Below are 23189 nucleotides of genomic sequence, written 5' to 3' on the forward strand. Positions count from 1 at the left end.
AGTTTAATACATTTGGTTCAAAAAGGCAAGACCTAAGTGTGGCACTTACTTTGGATGCTGAAAAGGCATTCGACAGATTAGAATGGGATTTCCTCTTTAAAGTTTTAGAGAAATGTAAATTGGATTCAATTTTTATAGATTGGGTTAGAGCGATGTATTAAAAAAAACTTATTGCAAAATTAGTGACAAATGGACAAATTTCAACATCTTTTGAATTAACGAGATCAAGTAGACAAGGTTTGTCTACTTAACCATTGTCACCAGATTTATTTGTTTTAGCAATAGAATCATTAGCTGAATTAATAAGATTGTGGGTGTTAAGGTAAAACAAGAATACAGAATAAATTTATTTGCAGAGGATTTTTTGATTTATTTAACAGAGCCTTTGAATTCTTTGCAACAATTTAAAATTAGAATAAAAGAGTATGGAGATGTATCGGAATATAAAATAAATTGGGAGAGGGTGAGATTATGTCTTTAGTTAATGGAAATGATCAGAAATGTAAGGAAGTAATTGAATCCAGATGGCCAGATTTTGGAATAAAATATTTAAGTATTCATGTGCAATCAGATTTGACAAAAATATTTAAATTAAATGATTTATCTTTATTAAAGAAAATTAAAGAAGATTTGGAAAAATGGAATATGTTACATATTAATTTGGTGGGTCGAATAAATTGTGTTAAAATGAATGTTTTTCTTCGAATAAATATTTATTCTAATTGATTCCAATTTCAATTCCTCACAATTTTTTAAAAGGAATTAAATGTTTGTGTTAGAAAATTTTTATGGGAAGGAAAAATGACTAGGGTTTCTTTTGAGAAATTGACATGTAAATAAGATTTAGGAGGTTTACAGTTCCCCAATTTTATGAATTATTATAAAGCAGAACAGTTGAGATTTATTAATGTAGGAGTTAAATAATGTTCCAACCTGGGTAAAATAGGAGAAACTGATCCACAACATTTTATTTATAAATGGAATGCAAGATTGTTAATAGTAAATAAAGAAACATCCATGATGAAGCATTTAATTGAACTTTGGATTAAAATTGATAAAGAGATTGGAAGAAGAGGTTTAATGTCTGGAAGAACACTTTTATTTCAAAATATACTTATTCCATTTTCTTTGGAAAATAAATTTATAAAAAATTTGGCAAAGTTGTGGTATTAAGAAAATTAAAGATGGTTTTGAAGCCGGGAAATTTATTACTTTTAGTAGAATTAAGGAAAAATTTAACACATTGGAAAATACAAAATTTTGTTATTATCAAGTTAAGAGATTTCTTAGTGAAATTTTTGGTCAAAATTTAGATTACCACCGGAGACAGAAGTAGAATTATTATTAAGTAATAGGGATGTAAAGAGATTTATTTCAGAAATGTATAAATTATTACAAAAGAAGGCTTGAAAAGAGGGAAATCATAAATAAAGGCATAAATGGGAGGTAGATTTAAATAAGCCAATAGATGAACAAAGATGGATTCAGATATGTAGAGAAATTATGAAGCGTACAATCAATGTGAGATATCAGTTAATTCAGGTTAATTCGATTCATTAATTATATTTAGCACCACAAAAGTTACATTATATGAATTATATTTATTCAGATTTATGTTTTAAAGGTGGACAAGAAGTTGGTACTTTTTTTTGCATTTGACTTGGCAGTGTTCCACAATTAAACATATTTGGTTTGATGTGGGTAATTTATTAGAACAAATAACTGGAGTTAGATTCCCACAGGATCCTGTGTTTTTTTTTACTGGGAGATGTTGGAGGGATTAAATTAAAATTGAATATATATCAAGTAAAATTTGTTCAAATTGCCTTGGCAATAGCTATAAAATGTGTTGCTATAACTTGGAAGTCGGATATTTGTTTGGGAATGAACAGATGGCATGCAGAAGCTTGGAGTTGTATTCCACTTGAGAAGTTACTTACAATTTGAGAGATAAATATCATATTTTGTGAAATATGGAGCCCATATTTACAAAATGTCGGTATTAAAATTAGATGAATCTCAAACATCCCCTTTCTCCTTTCGGTCTCTATAAATAAATATACAAGTTTAAAAGTATTGGAAAGTGAAATGCTCCTGTTGTGGTTTTCCTGTCCCCTTTCTTCTTCTTTTCCTTTTCCTTTGGTTTGTAGAGAGATGGGGCGGGGGGGGGGGGGGTGAGGGGTTTGGAGGGGGAATTTAGAGGTAATTTTCTTATTTTTAAACAATTTTTCTTTTTCTATAAAACACCACATGCAATTGGCTTGTTTGAAATAGCCCTGTGATATGTTTGTTAAGTGGTTTTATATTAAATATAATTATTTTAAAAAAATTTCACATTCTATCATGCATTTTATTGAAAAATGGATGTGATTTCATTTCAATTCTATTGGAGGAATCTTCCTTTGAAATGTTATTTTTTTCATGGAATTGGAGCAACGTACAGTATGGCACAGAGATGTTCTTTTAGCTCACCTCATCTATATCAACTGTGATATCTATTTACATCAAATCTCTGCCTGTGTGATGCCCATAACCCTGCATGCCATGCCCAGCCAAGTACTTGCGAAACACATTTTAAACATAATTGTACCTGCCTCCTCTTGTACCCAGTTCCAGTGAAGGGGCAGACTAAAGTGTAGCAGTGAGAAAATATTGAAGGTGAATCCTGAGTCATTGAAAGAGCCCAGAAAGCAAGCAGAGCTAGAGTTCTTTGTCAGATAAAACAGCCAATGAAGGTGGAGTAGATATAGCGGGGAAGCAGTTTTGTGAGTGGCAGTGCTTGAGGTGCAAGTGCAGTGATTGAGGAAAGGGTGCTGACGTTTTGGCTCGAGAGGGTTAGGGCTGCTTAAGGATAAAGGATGAGAGGTCACTTGATAAGGTCGACAGCACCACCTTTTTCCTAGGGTGGGAGTATCAAACACTGGATGACATCTGTACAAAGTGAAGGGAGGAAAGTTTAGGGGTGACGTCAGGGTGTTTTCTTTACATAAAGTTTTGTGTGCCTGGAAATCATTGCCAGGGATGGTAGTGGACTGTACCTCTTTAAATGCTCATAAATCCTGTCTTTGAGAATCCTTATGAATAGTGTATGCACCCCTGACACAAGACTCACTGGTCTGTAATTTCCTGGGATTCTCCCTATTACCTTTTTTTGAAATAAGAGGAGCACATTTGCCATTCTCCAGTCCTCTAGCACCTCCCCAGGGAGGATGTAAACACTTCAGCTGTCTCTTCCCTCCTTTCTCACAATAACCTGGGGCACATTTTAAAATATTTTTAGTGAGTTTAACATATAAATTGTATGTACAAAGTCTCCTCATATAACAAGCAACAGGTCATATCATGTGCATATCACAAATTAGATAAATGTAAATTGGAACCCTATCTATATTTGTTTATTTAACAATATTTCTTTAAAACATCAAATTCTATTGATATGTAATTAACTGCCTATCTCTTTCTCATAATCGAAAATAGTTCTGGATAGAAAATAAATAAGACTAAATTAAACAATCCCTTTATCTAAACAAAGGGTAAATTCTGTCTTTGTTAATGATATGATCTATGACAACCAGATTTAAACCTATGTTTAACAAGTTCATCTAAAAAACAGTTAAAATGAAAAAAAAACCCTTAAACTAAATCTAATCGAACCCCTCCCTCTAACCAAAGTTATCTTGTAAAAATTGAGAAGATATAGATCGAATAGCGACCTTCAGACACCAGACAGTGAGTCTCTGGAGCATCCAGACTCCTTAAATCTTCCAATTATGATGGTAACCTATGAATGATCCCCACATCTTGTCAAATTGAAACGTTCTGTCTTTAGTGTTCATCTTTCCGTTTCATTAAAATTGCTCATCGAGCTATCAACGTGATAAAAGCTAAAACTTTCTCCTTGGTTGCAGACAGAGGTAGATCCAGTTCATGAGACAAACCAAGCAAGGCAATTAAAGGGCATAAGTCGATTTTAATCTTAAAAATCGTTGATAAAGTTTGGAAAAAGTTTTCCCCAAATTTTTCGACATTGGGGCACTCCCAAAACATGAAATCAATAAAGTTTCAAAAATTTTACACTTTTCGCATAGCGAATCAACATCTGCATGAAAACGAGAGAATTTGAGTTTGGACTTGTGTGTTCCATGCACCACTTTAAATTGTAATAAACAAAGCCTTGAACAAAAGGAGGAATCATTAATCAAGTGGAGTACCAATAAAAGAAAATGTTACATTCCCAATCATTCTTAATCCCAGCCATTGACGCTGATCTTAAATCCAATAAATCGTTATAAATACATGATCTTAATCCACTGTGAACAAACTGCAAGTCAAAAAGTAAATCAAGAATATTTGTATCTGAGATTCGAGGTAAATCAGAAAGCTCGGACTAAACAAAATGGCTAACTTGTAAATATCTAAAAGAATGTCTATTAGGAAGTTTACATTTTGCTGTCAATTGTTCAAAAAAGTCAAAGTTATCTTGAACAAAAAGACGTTTATAACTTTTGATACCTGGTCTGTACCACCCCTTAAAACCTGCGTCTAACACAGATGACTGAAAACGATGGGTATCTGTCATGGGACGAGCAAGAGAGAAAGTATTATAACCGAAAAATGTTCTAAATTGAGCCCATCATCTCAACCTATTTCTTGTTATCGGATTATGTGTCAATTTAGAAAAGGAAAAGGGTGAAAAAGAACCTAAAATTGCCAACATAGATGAATTTTTTCAAAAAAATTCATGTCCATTTTTACCCAAGAAGGGTGATTTGATGTTATTAAGAAGATCCAACACTTTGTCTTTCCTAATCAGAACATAGTCCAGCACATAACCTTCTTCTATTCTCTCTTTATCTTGATAAAGGGTTTTTTTTTCTGGTGGATATGAAGCAAAGTATTAATTTAGGACTCCCCCAACCTCCTCTGCCTCCATGCATATGTTGCCTCCTTTAAATTTAAACGTCCCCACCCTCACGCTTGTCATCCTTCTGTTCTTCATGTATACATAGAATGCCTTGGGGTTGTCCTTAATCCTGCTTGCCAATTCCTTCTCATGCCTCCTTCTAGCTTTCCTAAATCCTTTCTTCAGTTCCTTCCTTGTTCCCATGTAATTCTCATGAACCTTCCCTGTTTCCTGCTTCCTATATCTAATGTGTGCTTCCTTCTTCCTCTTAACTAGCTGCCTTACTTGTTTTGTCAACCTCGGTTCCTTTTCCCTGTCTCACTGGGACAGACCCTATCCTGAACCCCAGGCAAATGGTCCCTAAAGATCCTCCAAATTACTTCTGTGCTTTCTCTTTATCAATCTTTTTATTAATTTTAATATATAACAATCAGTGCATAATAATAGTGTCTTCATGTCCCTGTACTCAGCTCAAAAGAGAAAAAGAATTCACTTTATAGTAAAACCCCCTGTACTAATCTAAAGCCTTGGATCAGCATTCATCAAACATAAGAAGCCTGGTTCACCCAAAAGAGAAACTTAATAGTATCAGGAAGGGTCAATATATCAGAGAAAACATGAGAAATTAAATCATATGAAAATACTGTATGAATGGGCGCCAGGTTTCTTCAAATTGAACAGAGGGGTCCAATGTGGTACTTCTAATTTTCTCTAAATTCAAACAGGCCATGGTTTGAGAGAGGGAGGGTTGTTCAAGTGAACTGACGCGGACTTGTAGGGCCGATATGGCCTGTTTCTGTGCTGTAAACTGTTATATGGTTATAGTAGGCGGAGAGGGGTCCTTCCATTTAAGAAGAATTGCTCTCCTAGCTATCAGGATGGTAAAAGCGATCATCCGATGATCTACTCCTAAAACTCCAAAAATAAGTGTTAGGGGATTTGGTTGTAAGTCAATTATGAGAATTCTGAAAGAGAACTAAAGATATCTTTCCAATATCTTTCTAAAACCGAACAGGACAAAACATATGGGCCAATGAAGCCAGTTGTGAATTACACCTATCACAGATTGGATTAAAATTAGGAAAAATACGGGCAAACATGTCCTTGAATATGTGCACCCTATGTACCCCCTTAAATTGAATAAGGTGTAGCCGCGCGATGGTGGCACCACAACTCTCAGGAGGCATCGAACTGGCCATGTAATGTCAGTGCATGATGACGACAGCGCGAGTCGAGCGCGTGATTCTGGCTTTTAAAAGGTTGACCGGGTGATGAAGAATAAATCTGTTTGATTCACTCTAGAAATGCCTTGTGTGGTTATTTCATCATGTTCACTGTGATTCCAGTGGCCACAATTGGTGACCTTGACGAGTCCAAAAGCGTATTTTTGGACAAACATGGACTCTGCTGCCGTTGCTGTGAAGCTGCCACCTTTCTGGACAACTGAGCCTGAACTGTGGTTCCAACAGGCTGAAGCACAATTTCACCTTCGCAAAGTCGAATTGGACACCTATTGTTATGACCATCTTGTCAGTGCCCTGGACCAAGCTGTCGCCATATGGGATCCACCACATACCATCAAAAATGACCCTTTAAAAGCACTTTTATTACATGTATATGGTATGTCCTGTAAGGAAAGGGATTCCAAACTACTACATCTCAATGGGTTGGGAGACTGAACCCCTTCAGAACTAATGGATGAAATGCTGTTCCTGGCAGCTGGTGAAAGGCCCAATATGTTATTTGAGCAGCTCTTTTTAGAGCGAACGCCAGATGATATTAGGCTCTTGTTATCCAGCTGTTCATTTGAAGACCCAAGGTCTGTAGTGGCAGAGGCAGACATTCTACGTCTGGTTGAAAATCACAGTGAGGAAAGACGGGTCTGCACAACCAACCCCTTCAATATTGACCATGTGTCACACTCTACTGCTCTTACAAGCAGGCAACACCCCAAGACAAGTAAGCAGCATGTGGACACTTCGTCTTGGTGTTATCACCACAGGCACTGGGGAGTAAATGCCCACTAGTGCCTTCCATCCTGCTCGCGTTTGTGGGAAATGCCCAGGCCAACCACCAGTAAGGGCTTCGGCAGTTGGCAGGAAATCTGCAATCTTTCTGTATGTGTGGGACTAGTTATCCTAGCAAAACTTTCTCGAGGACACGGGCTCCGAAGTTAGTGTATTTCCACCCTCCGGTTTTGACACACGCCAACTTATCCCGGACCTGCAACTACGAGCAGTTAAAAGTTCCAACATTCCAACCTTTGCCACCCCTGCCCTGCACCTCCAAACATTAGGTAAACCAGTGGATGAATTCTCCAAGCTGTTGGAAGATTTGAGATTATGCTACAATTTTCTGCCTCCACTGCAAAGCACGGTGTTACTCACCGTATTTGTACTAAGGGCCCTCCTATCCATGCTAACATGTGCCGCTTGCCTCCAGAGGAGCTGCATTTAGCTAAGGAAGGGGTTGGCAAGATGGAGAAACTAGGGATAATTCATAGGTCTGACAATCTCTGGCCATCTCCATTACATATGGTCCCCCAACACAATGGAGGTTGGCGAGCTTATGGAGATTACAGGCATCTTACTGGTGCCACCACCCCAGGTTGTTATCCGATACCTCATATTCAGGATTTTTCAGCTAATTTGCATGGAGTGAAGATCTTCTCCAAAATAGACTTGGTGCGTGGCCATCACGAAGTACCAGAAGAGCCAGTAGACGTTCCAAAACAGCAATAATTACCCCATTTGGGTTGTTGGAATTTTTACGAATGCCATTCAGATTAAAGAATGCTGCTCAATCATTTCAACGGGTGATGGATGCTTTAGGATGTGGCATGACCAATGTCTTCATTTACCTCATCGACATTTTGGTGGCCAGTGGGACTAAGGAAGAACATTTGGAACATCTTTATACACTTTTTATCGGGTTCAAGAGTTTGGACTGTAAATATCTAAAAGAATGTCTATTAGGAAGACAGATAAATGCGTCTTTGGACAAGAAATGTTTGATAAGGAGCTTTTGGCCATTTACTTGTCTTTTCGACACTTCCATTTTTTTTGGAGGACACCGACCACAAGCCCTTAACATTTACATTTTCCAAGGTCGCAGAGCCCTGTTCAGCTCGACCACAACAGCAATTATCATTCATTTCGGAATTCTCCACAAAAATACGACATATTTCTGGAAAAGACAATGTAGTAGCTGATGCACTTCCCCACTCTGCTCCACTTGAGGTTTTGTCTGTAGATCAAGGTATTGACTACACAGCTTTGGTCCCGGCCCAAGAACATGACCATGAGACAAATGCTTATCAGACTGCAATTGCCCAGTTTGGAATTAATAGCAAACTACACCTCTGTGATATATCAACGGGACACCCACGACCAGTCGTTCCAGGATCATGAAAATGTTGAGTATTCGACCCTGTGCATGGTCTCTCACATCCATCGATTAGATTGACTGTTTGTATGGTTTCCGACAGGTTCACGTGGCATGGTCTTAAAAAAGACGTTACACAAATGGCGAGGTCCTGCATTGCCTGCCAGAAAGCAAATGTTCACTGGAATACCAAGGCACCACTACAGCCCTTCCCGGCGGTTATTCAGTGTTTGCGCATGTCCATGTGGACATTGTTGGTCTGCTTCTTGTTTCAAGAGGATACTGTTATCTTTTTACAGTAATAGGTTTACACGATGGCCCGAGGCCGTACCTATGGTAGATGCTACTGCAGACGCTTGTGCTCGGGCATTCCTCATTTCCTGAGTGTCTTGTTTGGTTTACTAGCACACATTATTTTGGATAGAGGACCATAATTTACTGTGTTACTGTGGACACCATTGTCTCGCTTGCTCGTTACAACAATTCATCAATTGCCTGTCAATGGAATGGTGGAAAGATTTAATTAACATCTCACGTCAGCCTTGATGGCTCGGTTAGAGGGCCCAAACTGGACTGATGAGCTGCCCTGGATATTACTGGGCATTAGAACAACTTCAAAGGAGGACCTCCAAGCTTCATCTGCTGAGCTCGTATATGGCGCAGCAACGGTGGTTCCGAGGAGTTTGTCCTCAACCATTCCAACACAGCAATGATCCTAAGGAACTGTTGAGCAGGCTAATGGAGACTGTAGGAAAATTGACCCTTATACCAGCATTGTCACACAGAGAACACTCTTCTTTTGTACCTGAACTCCTCAAAAACTGCGAATATTTTTTTGTCCAAAGGGGAACACTTGGTCAACCTTTGCAGATGCCCTACGAAGGACCTTATAGGAGACTCAGACAAAGTGATTGACCTGTATTTTGGGCATTGGAGGGAAGCCACAGTCTTTCACTATTGACAAGCTTAAACCAGCTCATGTGGACAAGTCTTCCGCACTGGACCAGCCAACAGTCCGTCGCAGAGGTGGACAACCTGAAAGACACACAAAGCTTTCTGCCGGTTCTGGGGAGCAGGGCGCCTAGTGGTGCTATGGCGGCACTACAACTCCCAGGAGGCATCGAACCGGTCACGTGGTACAACGGCCATTGGTCCCTATGAGCCCCTTGTTATTGCCACATTTGCCGGCCTTTTTGTAAGCTGGGTCGCCACTTGGCAGATGGAATTTAATGCTGATAAGTGTGAGGTGCTTCATTTTGGTAAGAAGAATCAGAATAGGACATACGTGGTAAATGGGAGAGCATTGATGAATACAGAAGAGCAGAAAGATTTAGGAGTAATGGTACATCGTTCCCTGAAGGTAGAAACTCACGTGAATAGGGTGGTGAAGAAGGCTTTTAGTATGCTGGCCTTTATCAATCATTGCATGGAATATAGGAGTTGGGAGGTGATGTTGAGACTGTATAAGACGTTGGTGCGGCCTAATTTGGAGTTCTGTGTGCAGTTCTGGTCGTCTAATTATAGGAAGGATATAAACAGAGTGGAGAGAGTGCAGAGAAGGTTTACCAGAATGTTATCTGGGTTTAAGCATCTAGAGTATAGGGAGAGATTGGACAGATTAGGTCTTTATTCTTTGGAGCGTAGAAGGTTGAGAGGGGATTTGATAGAAGTATTTAAGATTATGAAAGGGATAGACAGAGTGGATGTGGATAGACTATTTCCGTTAAGAGGAGGAAAGATTAAAACAAGAGGACATGAGTTAAGAATTAAGGGGCAGAGGTTTAGAGGTAACATGAGGGGGAACTTCTTTACTCAGAGAGTGGTAGCCGTGTGGAATGAGCTTCCGGGAGAAATAGTGGCGGCGGAGTCAATTGTATTATTTAAGAAAAGGTTGGACAGGTATATGGATGAGAAGAAGATGGAGGGTTATGGGCATTGTGCAGGGAGGTGGGACTAGAAAGGAGTGTTTGGTTCGGTGCGACTGGAAGGGCCTAATGGCCTGTTTCCGTGCTGCAAATTGTTATGTTATGTTATGTTATGGTTTGTGGGCCACTACAAGACCATATTTGTTTGAAAGTTGTTCAAAGGACATAAGATAACCTTGCATGAACATATTCCAAAAAGAAGAAGCTCGGCCACTCACAGATGGCTGAAAAAAATAGTTAGATAAAATAAAACCGGATGAAGTAAAAAAATTTTATATTAAAAAAACCTCCCGAGTTGAAACCATACCCATGATCTGTTTTGGGTGTAGGACTAGTTATCAGTTTACTAATCATGGGAAGTGCAAATGGAAGGGCAGCTCCCAATAGGGAAACTATTGAAAATTTCTCAACCAATTCCTGATTTACCCAAACGTTCAAGTTTATCAGAATAATAAATCTAGAACAGTGGTTCTCAATCTTTCTTTTCCACTTTAAGTATTCCCTATACCATAAGTGGATATGTAAGGGATTGTTTAAGGTGGTTTATGGGTGGAAAGAAAAAGTTTAAAAACCACTGTTTTAATCATCCCTAATGGACTCGTTATGTGCAGGGTTCCATATCTCCAAAGGAAATGGGCCAATGACAATTTTTCTTAAGCAAAATATGTCAGTAACAATGGAGTTTAGAGCAGTGATTCTCAGCCTTCCCTTCCCACCCACGTACCTCCTGAAGGAATTACTAATCACAGAGCACCGATGGGATAGGGATCACTTAAAGTGGGATGTGTGTGAAAAGAAAAAGGTTGAGAACCACTGATCTAGAATATATATTGTATATTAATTGCCCAATAGTAAAGTCAAAGATTAGGTAATACCAAGCCCCCATCCTTTTTCAACTTCTGTAATTGAGCTTTATTTAGCCTAGCATTTTTATTCTGCTAAACATATCTTGGAATTAATAATATCAAAATATGATTTCATAATAAATTTGAATGGCTTGAAATAAATATAAAAAATTTGGTAAAATTTTCATCTACTTCTGTGCTTTCTCCCATGAACATCTGTTCCCATTTTACCCTCCCGAGCTCCTGCCTCATCCCATTGTAATTAGCCCATCCCCAATGGAACATTTTGCCATTTTCTATTCTTTTATCCCTGTCCATAGCTATGCTAAATCTCAAAGAGTTGTACTCACCATCACCAAAATGCTCTCCCAGTGAGAGGTCCGCCATCTGACCAAGTTCCCAGTGTTAGATCCAGTATGGGCTCTCCTCTTGTTGGCTGGTCCACATTCTGGTGGTGTGCCTCAGGGTTCAGTATTGAGTCCATTACTGTTTGTCATATCCATTAATGATCTGGATGATGGGGTGGGAAATTGGATTCCTAAGTCTGCGGGTGATACTAAGATAGGTGGAGCTGTGGATGGTGAAGATGGTTTCAAAGCTTGCAGAGGGATTTAGGCCAGTGAGAAGATGGGCTGAAAGATGGCAGATGGAGTTTAATGCAGATCAGTGTGAGGTGTTACGTTTTGGAAGGGCTACTCGAAATAGGGCATACATGGTGAATGGACGGGCATTGAAGAGTCCAGTAGAACAGAGGGATCTAGAAATAATGGTAACTAGTTATAGGGTGGTGAAGAATGCTTATGGTATGTTGGCCTTTTAAAATCAGAGCATTGCCTCTAGGAGCTGGGATGTTAAATTGTCCATGGCATTGGTGAAGCCAAACTTGGAGAATTGTGTACAGTTTTGGTCATCAAAGTATAGGAAGGATATCAATAATTTGGAGAGAGTGCAGAGAAGATTTACTAGGATGTTGCCGGGGTTACAGGATCTAAGTTATTGGGAAAGGTTAGTAAGTTAGGGGTTTATTCTTTGGAATGTCAAAAGTTGAGAGGGGATTTGATTGATGTATTTAAAATTATTAGGGGTATAGATGGAGTTGATGTGGAGAGACTTTTCCTTTAAGAAAGGGGGAGATACAAACAAGAGGAGATGAGCTGAGAGTTAGGGTCAAAATTTTAGAAGAAACATGAGGGGGGGACTTCTTTACTCTGAGAGTGGTGGGGGTGTGGAACGAGCTTCCGGACAAAGCTGTTATGTTCTATGTTCTGATGCTGAATGGTATGTTGTTTAATCCTTACAACATTTATTTACAGTTGCCAGAAAGATGAGAAAAAGAGAAAAATTGAAGAAGAGGAAAGCTTATGAACCAAAACTGACTCCTGAAGGTAAAGCCTCTGTCATTTCCATGCACAGGTGTGTTCAATGATCTGGGCTGAGGAGTGTGGATTACTGGTTGAAATCAGCCACCTGAAAATGGATGCCTGGCTTTTGTGATTCTGCTTCTAGTCGAATTTTGGATTAGATGGAATGAGATTCATGGAACCTTGCTGCTTGAATTCAGAATTCTATTGCAGATAGAAAGTATTCTGCTGGAGGTCAGGGACTAGTGGAGTTCTGCAGGGATCTGTTCTGGCAGCCTGCTCTTGGTCATTTTTATAAATAATTTGGATGAAAAGTGGAGGAGTTTGTAGATGACACAAAGATTGGAGTTGTTGTGGATAGTGTAGAAGATTGCTGTAAAGTACAATAGAATGTAGAGTTGGGTGGAAAAGTGGCAGGAAAAGTGACAATCTGAATCAATGTGAAATGACGCATTTTTGAAGGTCAAACTTGAAGGTGGGGTTCAGGATTAACGCAAAATTCTTAACATTGTGGATGAACAGAAAGGTCTTGGGGTCTCTGCCCAGGGATCCATGTCGCACATTTATAAGGTGGTTAAGAGGGCTTATGGTATGCTGCCCTTCATTAGTCAAGGATCAGGTTCAAGAGCTATGCAGCTTTATAAAACTGGTTAGACCACAATTGGAGAATTGTGTTGAATTCTGGTCACCTCATTACAGGAATGATGGAGGTGCTTTGTCAGATGTAGAGGAGATTTACCAGGATGTTGCCTGCATTGGAGAACATGTCATATGAAGCCAGATTGACAGAGCTAGGGCTTTTTTCTTTGGAGGGATGAAGGATGAGAGGTGACTTCAAAGAGGAATTTCAGATTATGAGGAGTATCGACGGGCTGGACAGCATCTTTTATCCAGTGCGATGTTAGCAATGACCAGAGATCATCTGAATTAAAGTAAGTGAAGGAAAGTTTAGGTGAGATATTCAGTGATAATGCCAAGAATACACTGCAGGGTGGGGTGGTGGCAATTGTATAATAGGAAGGTTTAAAAGACTCTTAGTTCCGTGTATGGATGTAAGACAAGCAGTGTGTGAGGTAGGGTAAAATTTGTTTGTGGTTCATATTGGTCAGCATGACATCATGGGCTGAAGGCCTGTTCAGTGCTGTAATGTTCTATTAAAACACAAAAAAAGATTTTTGGGAGAAATTAATTTGGTGTAACAGACTGAGTACATTTTAGTACTTTCATGCATTCCCTTGTACTGCTCCAAAGGTAAATAGCTTGGAAATCAGGTTTTCCAGGAAAGAAAATTGTATTTAAAATTATTTTTATTAACGCATATCACGTTTCTGTCTTGAACGATGATTTGTTGTAGTTGGAAGTCAGAAACAGGAACTCTCTCTTGGGAGGATTCTTAAGGTCCCCAAATTGTCACGAGGACATTGAAGAGCGGATAAGTAGGCATATTTTGAAAAGGTGGAAAAATGACACAGCTATTGTCATGGGAAACTTCAAATTCCCAAATATGGACCAGCACCTCTTCAGTAAATTAGACAGTAAGTTGGGTGATGCAGCAGAAATGTGAAGGGTGTTTATGGACCACTTGATACATTTTTCTCACAGACAGGGAAAAGGTTGGAAAAGCAACCCACGATTGACGAGAGAGGTGGGACAGCTAGTCAAGAAGAAAAGTAATACCTCAAGAATGAAACCGGGAAGGTTAAAAGAAGACATGAAGTTGCTTTGGCTGGCAACGTGAAGGAAAATCCTGAGGGTTTCTATGGGTATATTAAGAGCAAAAGGATAGTAAGAGAGAAAATTTGTCCCCTTGAAGATCAGAGGGGTCGCCTTTATATGGAGCCAAAGGAGATGGAGGAGATCTTAAATGTTTTTTTAAAATCAGTATTCACTTTGGGCACAGAGTCGGGGAAGTAAGGAATAAAGCAGTCAGGTCATGAGGTCCAATAATTTACCTACTACTGACATCGTGATCACTGAGCTATAATTTCCAGGGTTACTTTTGGAGCCTTTTTTAAACAGTGTGAGCTCCCCTCCACCCCTCCAGCACCATACCCATGGCTCAGGACATTTTAATATTTCTGCCAGAGACCCTGCAATTTCTACACTAGCCTCCCTCCAGGTCCTATAGGGAATATCTTGTCAGGCTCTGGGGATTGATCTGGCCTAAGGTGTATGGGGTTGGTAGATTGATTGATGTGGGTACATTGGGGCAGCATGAGCATGTGGGGCTTTTAAGCATTTCAATTTGTGGTTGTCGGTACCACCACCTGTAACAAGATACCTTGAGTCTCTTAAATATATTTCCTTGTTTACTATTCACTTGCCCTGGGCAAAAGACAAGGATCATCTTTCTTATCTATCTAATTATGTCTTGATAGCTTTTGAAGAGGTCGGCAAGATGATAGTCGAGAGCAGGGTGGCAGAGATTTTTAATGTGGATTTTAGAAAGGCCTTTGACAATGTTCTAGATAATAAACTGGACCAGAATATTCGATTACATGCTTTAGCTTGTCAATTGACTTGCTCGGTGGTAAGAGACTGATAGTGGAGGGTCCTTTTTCTGATTGGAGGCCATGGGGATCTGAGGTAAATAGTTCAAAAGGGACAGGCTGCATCTGAACTGGATGACGACCAATATCCTATGAGGGAGGTTGGTTCATGTGGTTCAAGAGTATACCAACCAGATTGGCAAGGGTGGGTCCTGGAGTAAAGATTAGGCAGATGAGAAGTTGGTCATAGAAGAGTACCATACCTAAAACATGGTTCCAGAATACAGATGCTTCAGATGTGATAGAGGTGCAGTAAGAAAGGAGGAGGACTTTTCGGTGAAGAAGGATATAACAACAGTGCTTAATGATGATATTCTTGAGGAATCATCCAGTGAACATGGATTAGGTTTCGATTTCAGATTTATTGTCAGAGTACATGCACAACATCATATACAACCCTGAGATTGATTTTCCCATGGGCACCGCGGAATTTCAAGGGCAAAGATAACTACTCAACGTACACGTAAACAAATAAATGTAATCAAAACTGCAATACAGTGAGAGAAAAAAGATCAATGAAAAGTAAGAATCCTTAAATGAGTCCCTGATTGAGTTTGTCGTTGAGGAGTCTGATGGTGGAGGGGTAGAAGCTGTTCCTGAACCTGGTGGGGCAAGTCTTGTGGTCCCGATACCTCTTGCTTGATGGCAGTAGCGGGAACAGCATGTGTTGGGTGGTGTGGATCCAAGATGATTGCTGCTGCTCTCCGATGGCAGTGATCACTGTAGATATTCTTGATCGTGGGGTGGGTTTTACCTATCATGTCCTGGGGTATTACCACCCACCATCGTTTGCAAGGTGTTATGCTCCGGGGTATTGGTGTCCCCAAACGGGCCCGTGATGTAGCTGGTCAGCACATGTTCCACTACACATCTGTAGAAATTTGCCAGGGTTTCCGGTGATATATCAAATCTCCACAAACTCTTGAGGAAGTTGAGCTGCTGATGTGCTTTTATCAGATTTCAGATTTATTGTCAGAGTATATACATGACCTTCCATACCACCCTGAGATTCCTTTTCTCTACGGCACGTCAGAATGTGGTAGTGCAAAAACTAAATGGTCACAACATAAAAAATATAAACAAAGTAGTGTAAACAAACTGCAATACAGAGAGAACAAAAAGAAATCAATAAAGGGCATAAGTAAGGAGCTGCCTACATATGGTCTCAGACAGAGGATTCGGGAAGGCTAAGTCTTTACTCCAGGAGCATAGAATTGCTGCAGCTTGTACAGAGAAGGCTCTTTCATGGACATCAATAAAACCGGTTGACACAAAGACTCTGCAGGCAACAGCCTCTTTCTTAGATGTTGCAATGCCATGAAAGATATCAACTATATGCATGAGCTTGACGTGCCCGCTAATATGCTGGTCATCAAAAGGAAATTTCCCTACCAGCTGAGGCATATATGGAGAACTGTGGCTTGTGAGTTCCAGGCAAAAACAAAGAGCTACCTTTAAGGTTATGGAGGGTTTCCTTGAAAGGCAAGTGCAGATGGCAACATATCCAGTATTTGGAGATATCAAAGACGCAGTGAGCAAAGATGTCAGGAGGTCTAAGTAACAACCTCATCCAAGAATAAAAGAAAGTGTAGCAGGCCGAGCAACCGCGTGAGTAAACAGGCCGAATCGCCTCAGCCTGCCAGTGGTGTCCCCGATGGTTCCAAGGATTTGGAACCAGCATTGGTATCAAAGAATCCACAATCGCAATGCCCGCAATCAGCGCGGTGGCTGAACATCTCCTGCCATTCTGGGCAAGCCAGCCCAGGAACTGGCTACAGCTGGCTGAATCTCAGTTCCACATCAGGGAAATTGTTTCAAAGTTCTGGCACATCGTCAGCGCCCTGGACACTGCCACAGCTGCCAAAGTAAGTTCCTTCATAGAAAACCCACCGATGGAGCGCAAGTATGAGCAGTTTTGACGTTTCCTCCTCGACACTCTAGAGCTCAGCTGGCACGAGTGTGCCATTAGAAACCTCAACCTGCAGGGCCTGGGCAACAGAAACCCCTCTGAGCTAGATGAGCACACAGACTGTTCCTGTTCGAGGCCCTATTCCTCTCAAAGCTACCAGTGCTTGTATCCGCGGCAGTTTCGAACATGGATTTCAGTGGCACACCTCATAGCCAAGGAGGCAGACACGCTGTTCCGCACGTCACAGCAGAGTTCCCTCCACATGCAACCAGTCTACACGATTGGTGCCCCCAACCCATCCAGCTCACCAGAAACATCAGCAGAAGCTGTGGCACAGGAGCAACGCAAAGGGCATGCAGAGCAGAACAGCGAGTACTGTTTCTACCACCGATGGGGCAAGAACGCCCGGCTGTGCACCACCCCACCCCCGTGATCATACCCCACCACCAAAACCAACATGGTGATAGGAAACAGACAGGCCAGCCGCCAACAGTGGCCTTGGCGGTTGGCACACAGAAAGGCCTACTCTACATCAGAACCAAGAAGGTTTAGCCTCATCCCGGCCACGTACTTTGAGGCGAGAAACAACACCAAAAGGCTTACCTCTGCAAATGGCCAATGGGTTCTCCATTCGCAGCTAAGGCACCTGCCTGCTCATCATCCACGTTGCAGGCGCTATTTTTCAGTGGGAGTGCACCATTGCGGCTGTGGGACAGGCGCTTCTCAGAGCAGATTTCCTCCGGGCTCACAAACTGCTGGTGGACATTTCAAGATGCTACTCTTTCCCCCTCACCCTATGGAGAGGCTCTTTCCTGCCACTGGGAATCCATGCCCTGGACCAAGACAAGTACGCCTCCCTACTGGCCAAATACCCAACTCTCTTGGCACTGAACTTACGTGACTCCAACCCACGACATGGCGAGGAGTACCACATAAGACCACCAGTCGCCCGCTCACCCTAACCCTAACCCGAGTTTGCCGCCATGGAGGAGTTGGGGATCGTTCGCTGTTCCAACTCCACACGGTGCAGAATAGCTCTGGCGGGTGGCGTCCATGTGGTGACTCCTGACGTCTAAATGAGGCAACAGTTCCAGACAGGTACCCCATCCCACATGTACAGGATTCACCACGAGACTACAGGGATGCAACGTGTTCTCCAGGGTGGACCTTGTGAAAGGATACCACTAAATCCGATACACCCCAGCGGCGTCCAGAAGATGGCCATCATCATACCCTTCGTCCTTTTTTAATTCCTAAGAAAGCCTTTCGGACTCAAAAACACGACCCAGACATTCCAGCGGCTCATGGACACGGTTGGCAAGGACCTCAACTTCATTTCTGTTTATCTAGATTACATCCTCATTGCCAGCCCCGACACCAGCACCCACAGGATGCACCTCACCCACCTTTCTGACAAACTGCTGCAGTTTGGGCTCATGGTAAACACAGCCAAGTGCCAGTTTGGCCTGCAAACAATAGACTTCCTGGCTCCCAGAGGGAGCCACGCCAACTCCCGACAACGTGGAGGCCATTCATAACTTCCGTTAGCCAAGCATGACCAAAGGACAACAGGAGTTCCTGGGGATGATCAACTTCTACCATCACTTCCTCCTGCGAGCGGCCACCCTCATGCAGCCCCTGTTTGGCCTTGTCAAACTCGGCGACAAGATGCCACAATGGACGCCGGAGGCTTTCCAAGCAACCAAGGTAGCACTGGCGAAGGCCACAGCACTCCCGGATTCCACCTCTCTCCTGGTCAAACGGTTCCACTGCCACCTGAAGGGTGCGTTGAAAGCCCAACCGACCAGGCCTAACTGGATGGACAAGCTCCCATGGGTATTGCTCAGGATCCTCATGGCAGGGAAGAAAGACCTACCAGCATCGTCTGCAGAGTTGGTGTATGGTGCACCGCTTACCATCCCAGTGGACCTACATTTCAACCTCCCCGACCTGCAGACCAGAGCGTTAGATGTCCTGCGCAAGCTGAGAGAGCAAACGGGTGGACGACCCTCTCCCATGCCACTGTCCAGACACGGCTCGCCACCCACCCACATTCCAGCGGATCTGCAGTTCACCCACTATGTTTTTGTACGCAGAGGACAGCAAGAGACCCCTTTACAGTGCTCGTACGAAGGCCCTTTCAAGGTACTGCGGAGAGATGGCGTGGTGTTCACAATGGACATTAACAGCCAACAGGACAGATTCACAGTCGATCGCCTCAAAGTCACGCACCTGGGCTCCGACCTTTTGGCCCTGGATCCCCGGGTCAAGAACAGAGGTAGATTGCCCAAAGACTTTAAGTCAGACCACTCAGAGAGCAGTGGAGATTCTGGGGTGGGGGGGGGGGGGGGGGAGTGTGGGGTGGTGTAGCAGGCCGAGCGACTGTGCAAGTAAATGGGCTGAATCGCCGCAACACACGGCTGGTCGGTCCAAGATGGCGCAGGCTCCCCTTTACTGCTGAGAAGCAGCACGCGCCTAGCGCCATGTGCAGGCTAAGTAGCACTCCCCGTCTGCATGGTGGTCAGCCGGCCGGAGTGTGACACCGTAACGCCATGACATCACTGCTGGAAGTTGGAGGGTATGTCACCGGAAATGGGCAAGCCAGCACGGACACGCGGGGAATTTAAACCAGTGAAGTCAGTCTGAGTTTTACACTCACCTTGTGTGGACGTCTCTTTATTTGGTAAACACTGCAGCAGCAGATGCTACAAAAGTATCTTTGCCACAACTATGAACAGTTGTAGATAAGGAAAAGGAGTTTGCCTGCTATGAAGAGCTGTGTGTTCTGTGGAGGTGCACGTGGTTTGGAGATGTGTCCACAGTTGGGCACAAAGTGAGAAATCGCTTTCCTGCTGTTCGGAATCTTCTGGATTTCGGAAACATTTTGATTTCAGTCCCTTTAAGCCTGCCTACCCAAGTTGCGCTGCCCTCTCCACACAAACCCCCACCCCTGAGTCGGCTGCCGTGATCCCCCCCCGCACCCTGCCCGAGCTGTGCTGACGTCTCCCTCCTCCACTCTGCCCGAGTTGCGCTGCCATCTCTCTCCCATTGCCTGCCTGAGTCGTGCTGCCGTTTTCCTTCCCCCCACCCCACCGCCTGTCCGAGTCACGCTGCCATCTCTCTTCCCCGTTCCCATTGTACCAATGCCAGGGGAATGGCCCCCTTCTCGGTTCCCCTGCACTGGCGTTGGTACAGTGGATTCAGCTGCATGGGGGATTATGGGTAGCGACAACGTCCATTGAGCTGCCTTCTGGCTGACTGAAAGTGCCGTGTCGCTGGACAGTAAATGACGATCCGGAGGCGCTTATAAAGAAGCGGAACGCCACAGGATACACGGGAGTTGAACCAGTGTCGCGTCTGGTCACGTTTAGAGCCAAACTCCATTGTCTACCGAGAAAAGTGTCTGTGTAAAGGACACATCGGCAAAAAGTGCAGGAAGTGACTCAGCTGCGACCCCAAGGAAGAAGGAGAAGGAGCGAGCAGAAAAAAAAGGAAGCAGCTGTAAACAGTACTGCAGCCTCTATTCACACAAGGGGTCTCACTGGGGCCAGTGAAGGTAACTGCAAACTCTCCATAGTGCCTGTTCAAGTCAAGGCCACGAATGCAACAGTGCATTCTTAGGTATTTCTTGACCAGGTTTACTGCATCATTTTGCATAATGGGGCTAATGAATAAGCTTAATCTTAGGGAAGAAGATCAAGGATTCTGTTGACAACTAGGGGTCATAGAAAGGTAATTGTTTCAGGCCGAGAGTTTGCTGGTCTGGACACCAGGGATTTTTGTGATCTCCAGGGCATATACACTCAAAAGACTATGCCTGTGCACAAGGGAAACATCCCACATCAAAATGATATTGACAGGTGGTGTCAAGGACTTGAAATTGGCTCAGAAGTACCAAAGGCTTTGGAACGACATGATATAATATGGAGTGTGGGAGGTGGACCTTATGATTAACAATAATCTCAGGAACAGTTAGGATATCAGTTGTGAAATCTAATGAGCTGTGGGACCTACTTTCCTGAGGGCCTCAGTGAATACCAAGAACCTTCAAGAGAAGACAAGCAGTTCTTGGATTTAGCCTCAAAATCTGCCAAGCTGGTTGATGGCCCTTATTCCAATGGATTACCTTTAAACGGAAGTTGGTTAATCCCTTGGTCTCAAAAATCTTATTTAGAAGTTCCAACAACTTCTTCCTTGGGGTCGCAGCTGAGTCACTTCCTGCACTTTTTGCCGATGTGTCCTTTACACAGACACTTTTCTCGGTAGACAATGGAGTTTGGCTCCAAACGTGACCAGACGCGACACTGGTTCAACTCCTGTGTATCCTGTGGCGTTCCGCTACTTTATAAGCGCCTCCGGATTGTCATTTACTGTCCAGCGACACGGCACTTTCAGTCAGCCAGAAGGCAGCTCAATGGACGTTGTCGCTACCCATAATCCCCCATGCAGCTGAATCCGCTGTACCTACGCCAGTGCAGGGGAACCGAGAAGGGGGCCATTCCCCTGGCACTGGTACAATGGGAACGGGGAAGAGAGATGGCAGCGTGACTCGGACAGGCGGTGGGGTGGGGGGAAGGAAAACAGCAGCACGACTCAGTATGGATTTTGAAGCTTGATTTGGTCTTCCTCATCCTAATCTCGAAATGGTGGATGTGGCTTCCTTCATCCCTGATGCGCAACCTATTCTCAATGATCCAATAGCCTGTTTTACATCTATTGTTATTGGTGAAGTTTAAAATACAGCCAGAAAGACATAGATGCTGCAATGCGAGCTGTAAAACAAGAGCTTGCTGTCCAGGCAGGTAAAATGGTGGAATGGAAACAGAAGCAGGAGGAGAGCCTTGCACAGAGTGCAGAGATGGAAGGGGTTGTTGATGAATCTGTTAAAATAGGTTTTCAATATGACCAAAGGAATGAAGAGCCCAGGGCAGAGCTAGGGAAAGTAATAAAAGAAAAACAGCAAGTATTAAAGGAGATGAATTCAATTGCAACATCGTTTTCGGAGTTGTTCAAACGATTTGAGAAACAGAAAGAAGTAAAGGAATGGATGTGCTGGATTCAGGATCGTCATAAGCTGGAGGATGTGAAGGTCGACAGAGACTTTGGAACGGTGACATCTGCTCAGCTGCATCATTTTGCTGATGTGTGAGGATGTTTATGGACTGTTGGTTGCGTAATAACCAGCCTCAGAAAAGGAGCAAACGTAAGAAGAATTCCCCAGATCCAATTCACAGTGATGCATTGAGGCTGTACCCTGTTTTAAGGGTGGACAATTGGCCGTTTAAAGATTAAGGTATGAGAGAAGTTCTCAAGGATGTCTTTCTACCTTGGCACAATACATAGGTTATTCAGAATATTCAGAGATTGCAGAAAAAAGAGGGTGCTCGATTTCTTTTTAATGAAAGTCTCGTTGAGGACAGTGACAACATCATGGATAAATGGACACAAGTACCAATCCCATTTTTCAAACCAGAAATGGAAGATTCTATACTGTGGTGCCCATCTAGTCAGATTTGTGGACATGCTCATGAACTGGTAGAAGGTTAAAGGGGGAAGCGGGACTGCGAATTGTGAAAGAGCTTTGGAAAGTTTGCTGTTTTATTCGACATGATGGCACCTTTTACACCCTTTATCACTGGACTCGTGTCCCAGAATGGATGTAAGGCTGATCCCTGGCTGATCCATCCTTTGGAGAAAATAAGGATACACAAAGCATTCGCTACCTCATGCTCCCTCAAGTGAGGGAATCTCTTATTGATCAACATATTGAGGCAGCAGTCACCCAAATGCAGTCAGTTATTGAGCTTGGAAGAATGATCTGAGACAGAAAGACCCTTTGAAAAATGTTGCGGTTATTCGCCAGGATTCAGAAGCACAGAAAGAGCAGCTGATTTACAGAGATGTTCTGGAAATGGGCACTCAATCGGCAGACTTCATTAAAATTGTCAACACTGCAGAAAATGACCTGTGAGATCTACTAAAAATTCCTGAAAAAAAAAGCCACCAAGTGATCTTTCTCCAGAGAGGTGGAACTGGTCAATTCAGTGTTGTGCCTTTAAATCTTATTGGATTAAAAGAAGGGAGGAGTGCAGATTATGTGGTTCCTGGAGCCAGGTCTGCCAATGTAGCCAAAGAAACAGAAATATGGAAACGTGAAGATGGTGCGAACAGAACTATTCCCAATCCAAGCAATGGGAATTTGAACCTGAATGCCTCTTAGGTTTACTATTATGCAAATGAGACTGGTCCTGGCGTGGAATATCACTTTCTGCCAGACATGAAGGGAACTGTGCTAGTCCTCAAGTTTTCTTTC

At 42.7% G+C, this 23189-nt stretch overlaps 1 protein-coding gene across 5 annotated transcripts in view; it reads left to right on the top strand.

The window, feature by feature from the left end:
- The window catches only part of LOC138735925 (nipped-B-like protein), a 1086099-nt gene that overhangs the window by 745972 nt on the left and 316938 nt on the right, over window positions 1–23189 (top strand). For all 5 annotated transcript variants that reach the window (XM_069884602.1, XM_069884605.1, XM_069884611.1 and 2 more), the window contains one exon: window positions 12371–12442. In XM_069884602.1, the coding sequence (XP_069740703.1) occupies window positions 12371–12442 (72 nt within the window). The remainder of the gene's footprint in view (window positions 1–12370; window positions 12443–23189) is intronic.

Source organism: Narcine bancroftii, chromosome 1 (assembly GCF_036971445.1).
Source record: "Narcine bancroftii isolate sNarBan1 chromosome 1, sNarBan1.hap1, whole genome shotgun sequence".
Classification (NCBI taxonomy): Eukaryota; Metazoa; Chordata; class Chondrichthyes; order Torpediniformes; family Narcinidae; genus Narcine; species Narcine bancroftii.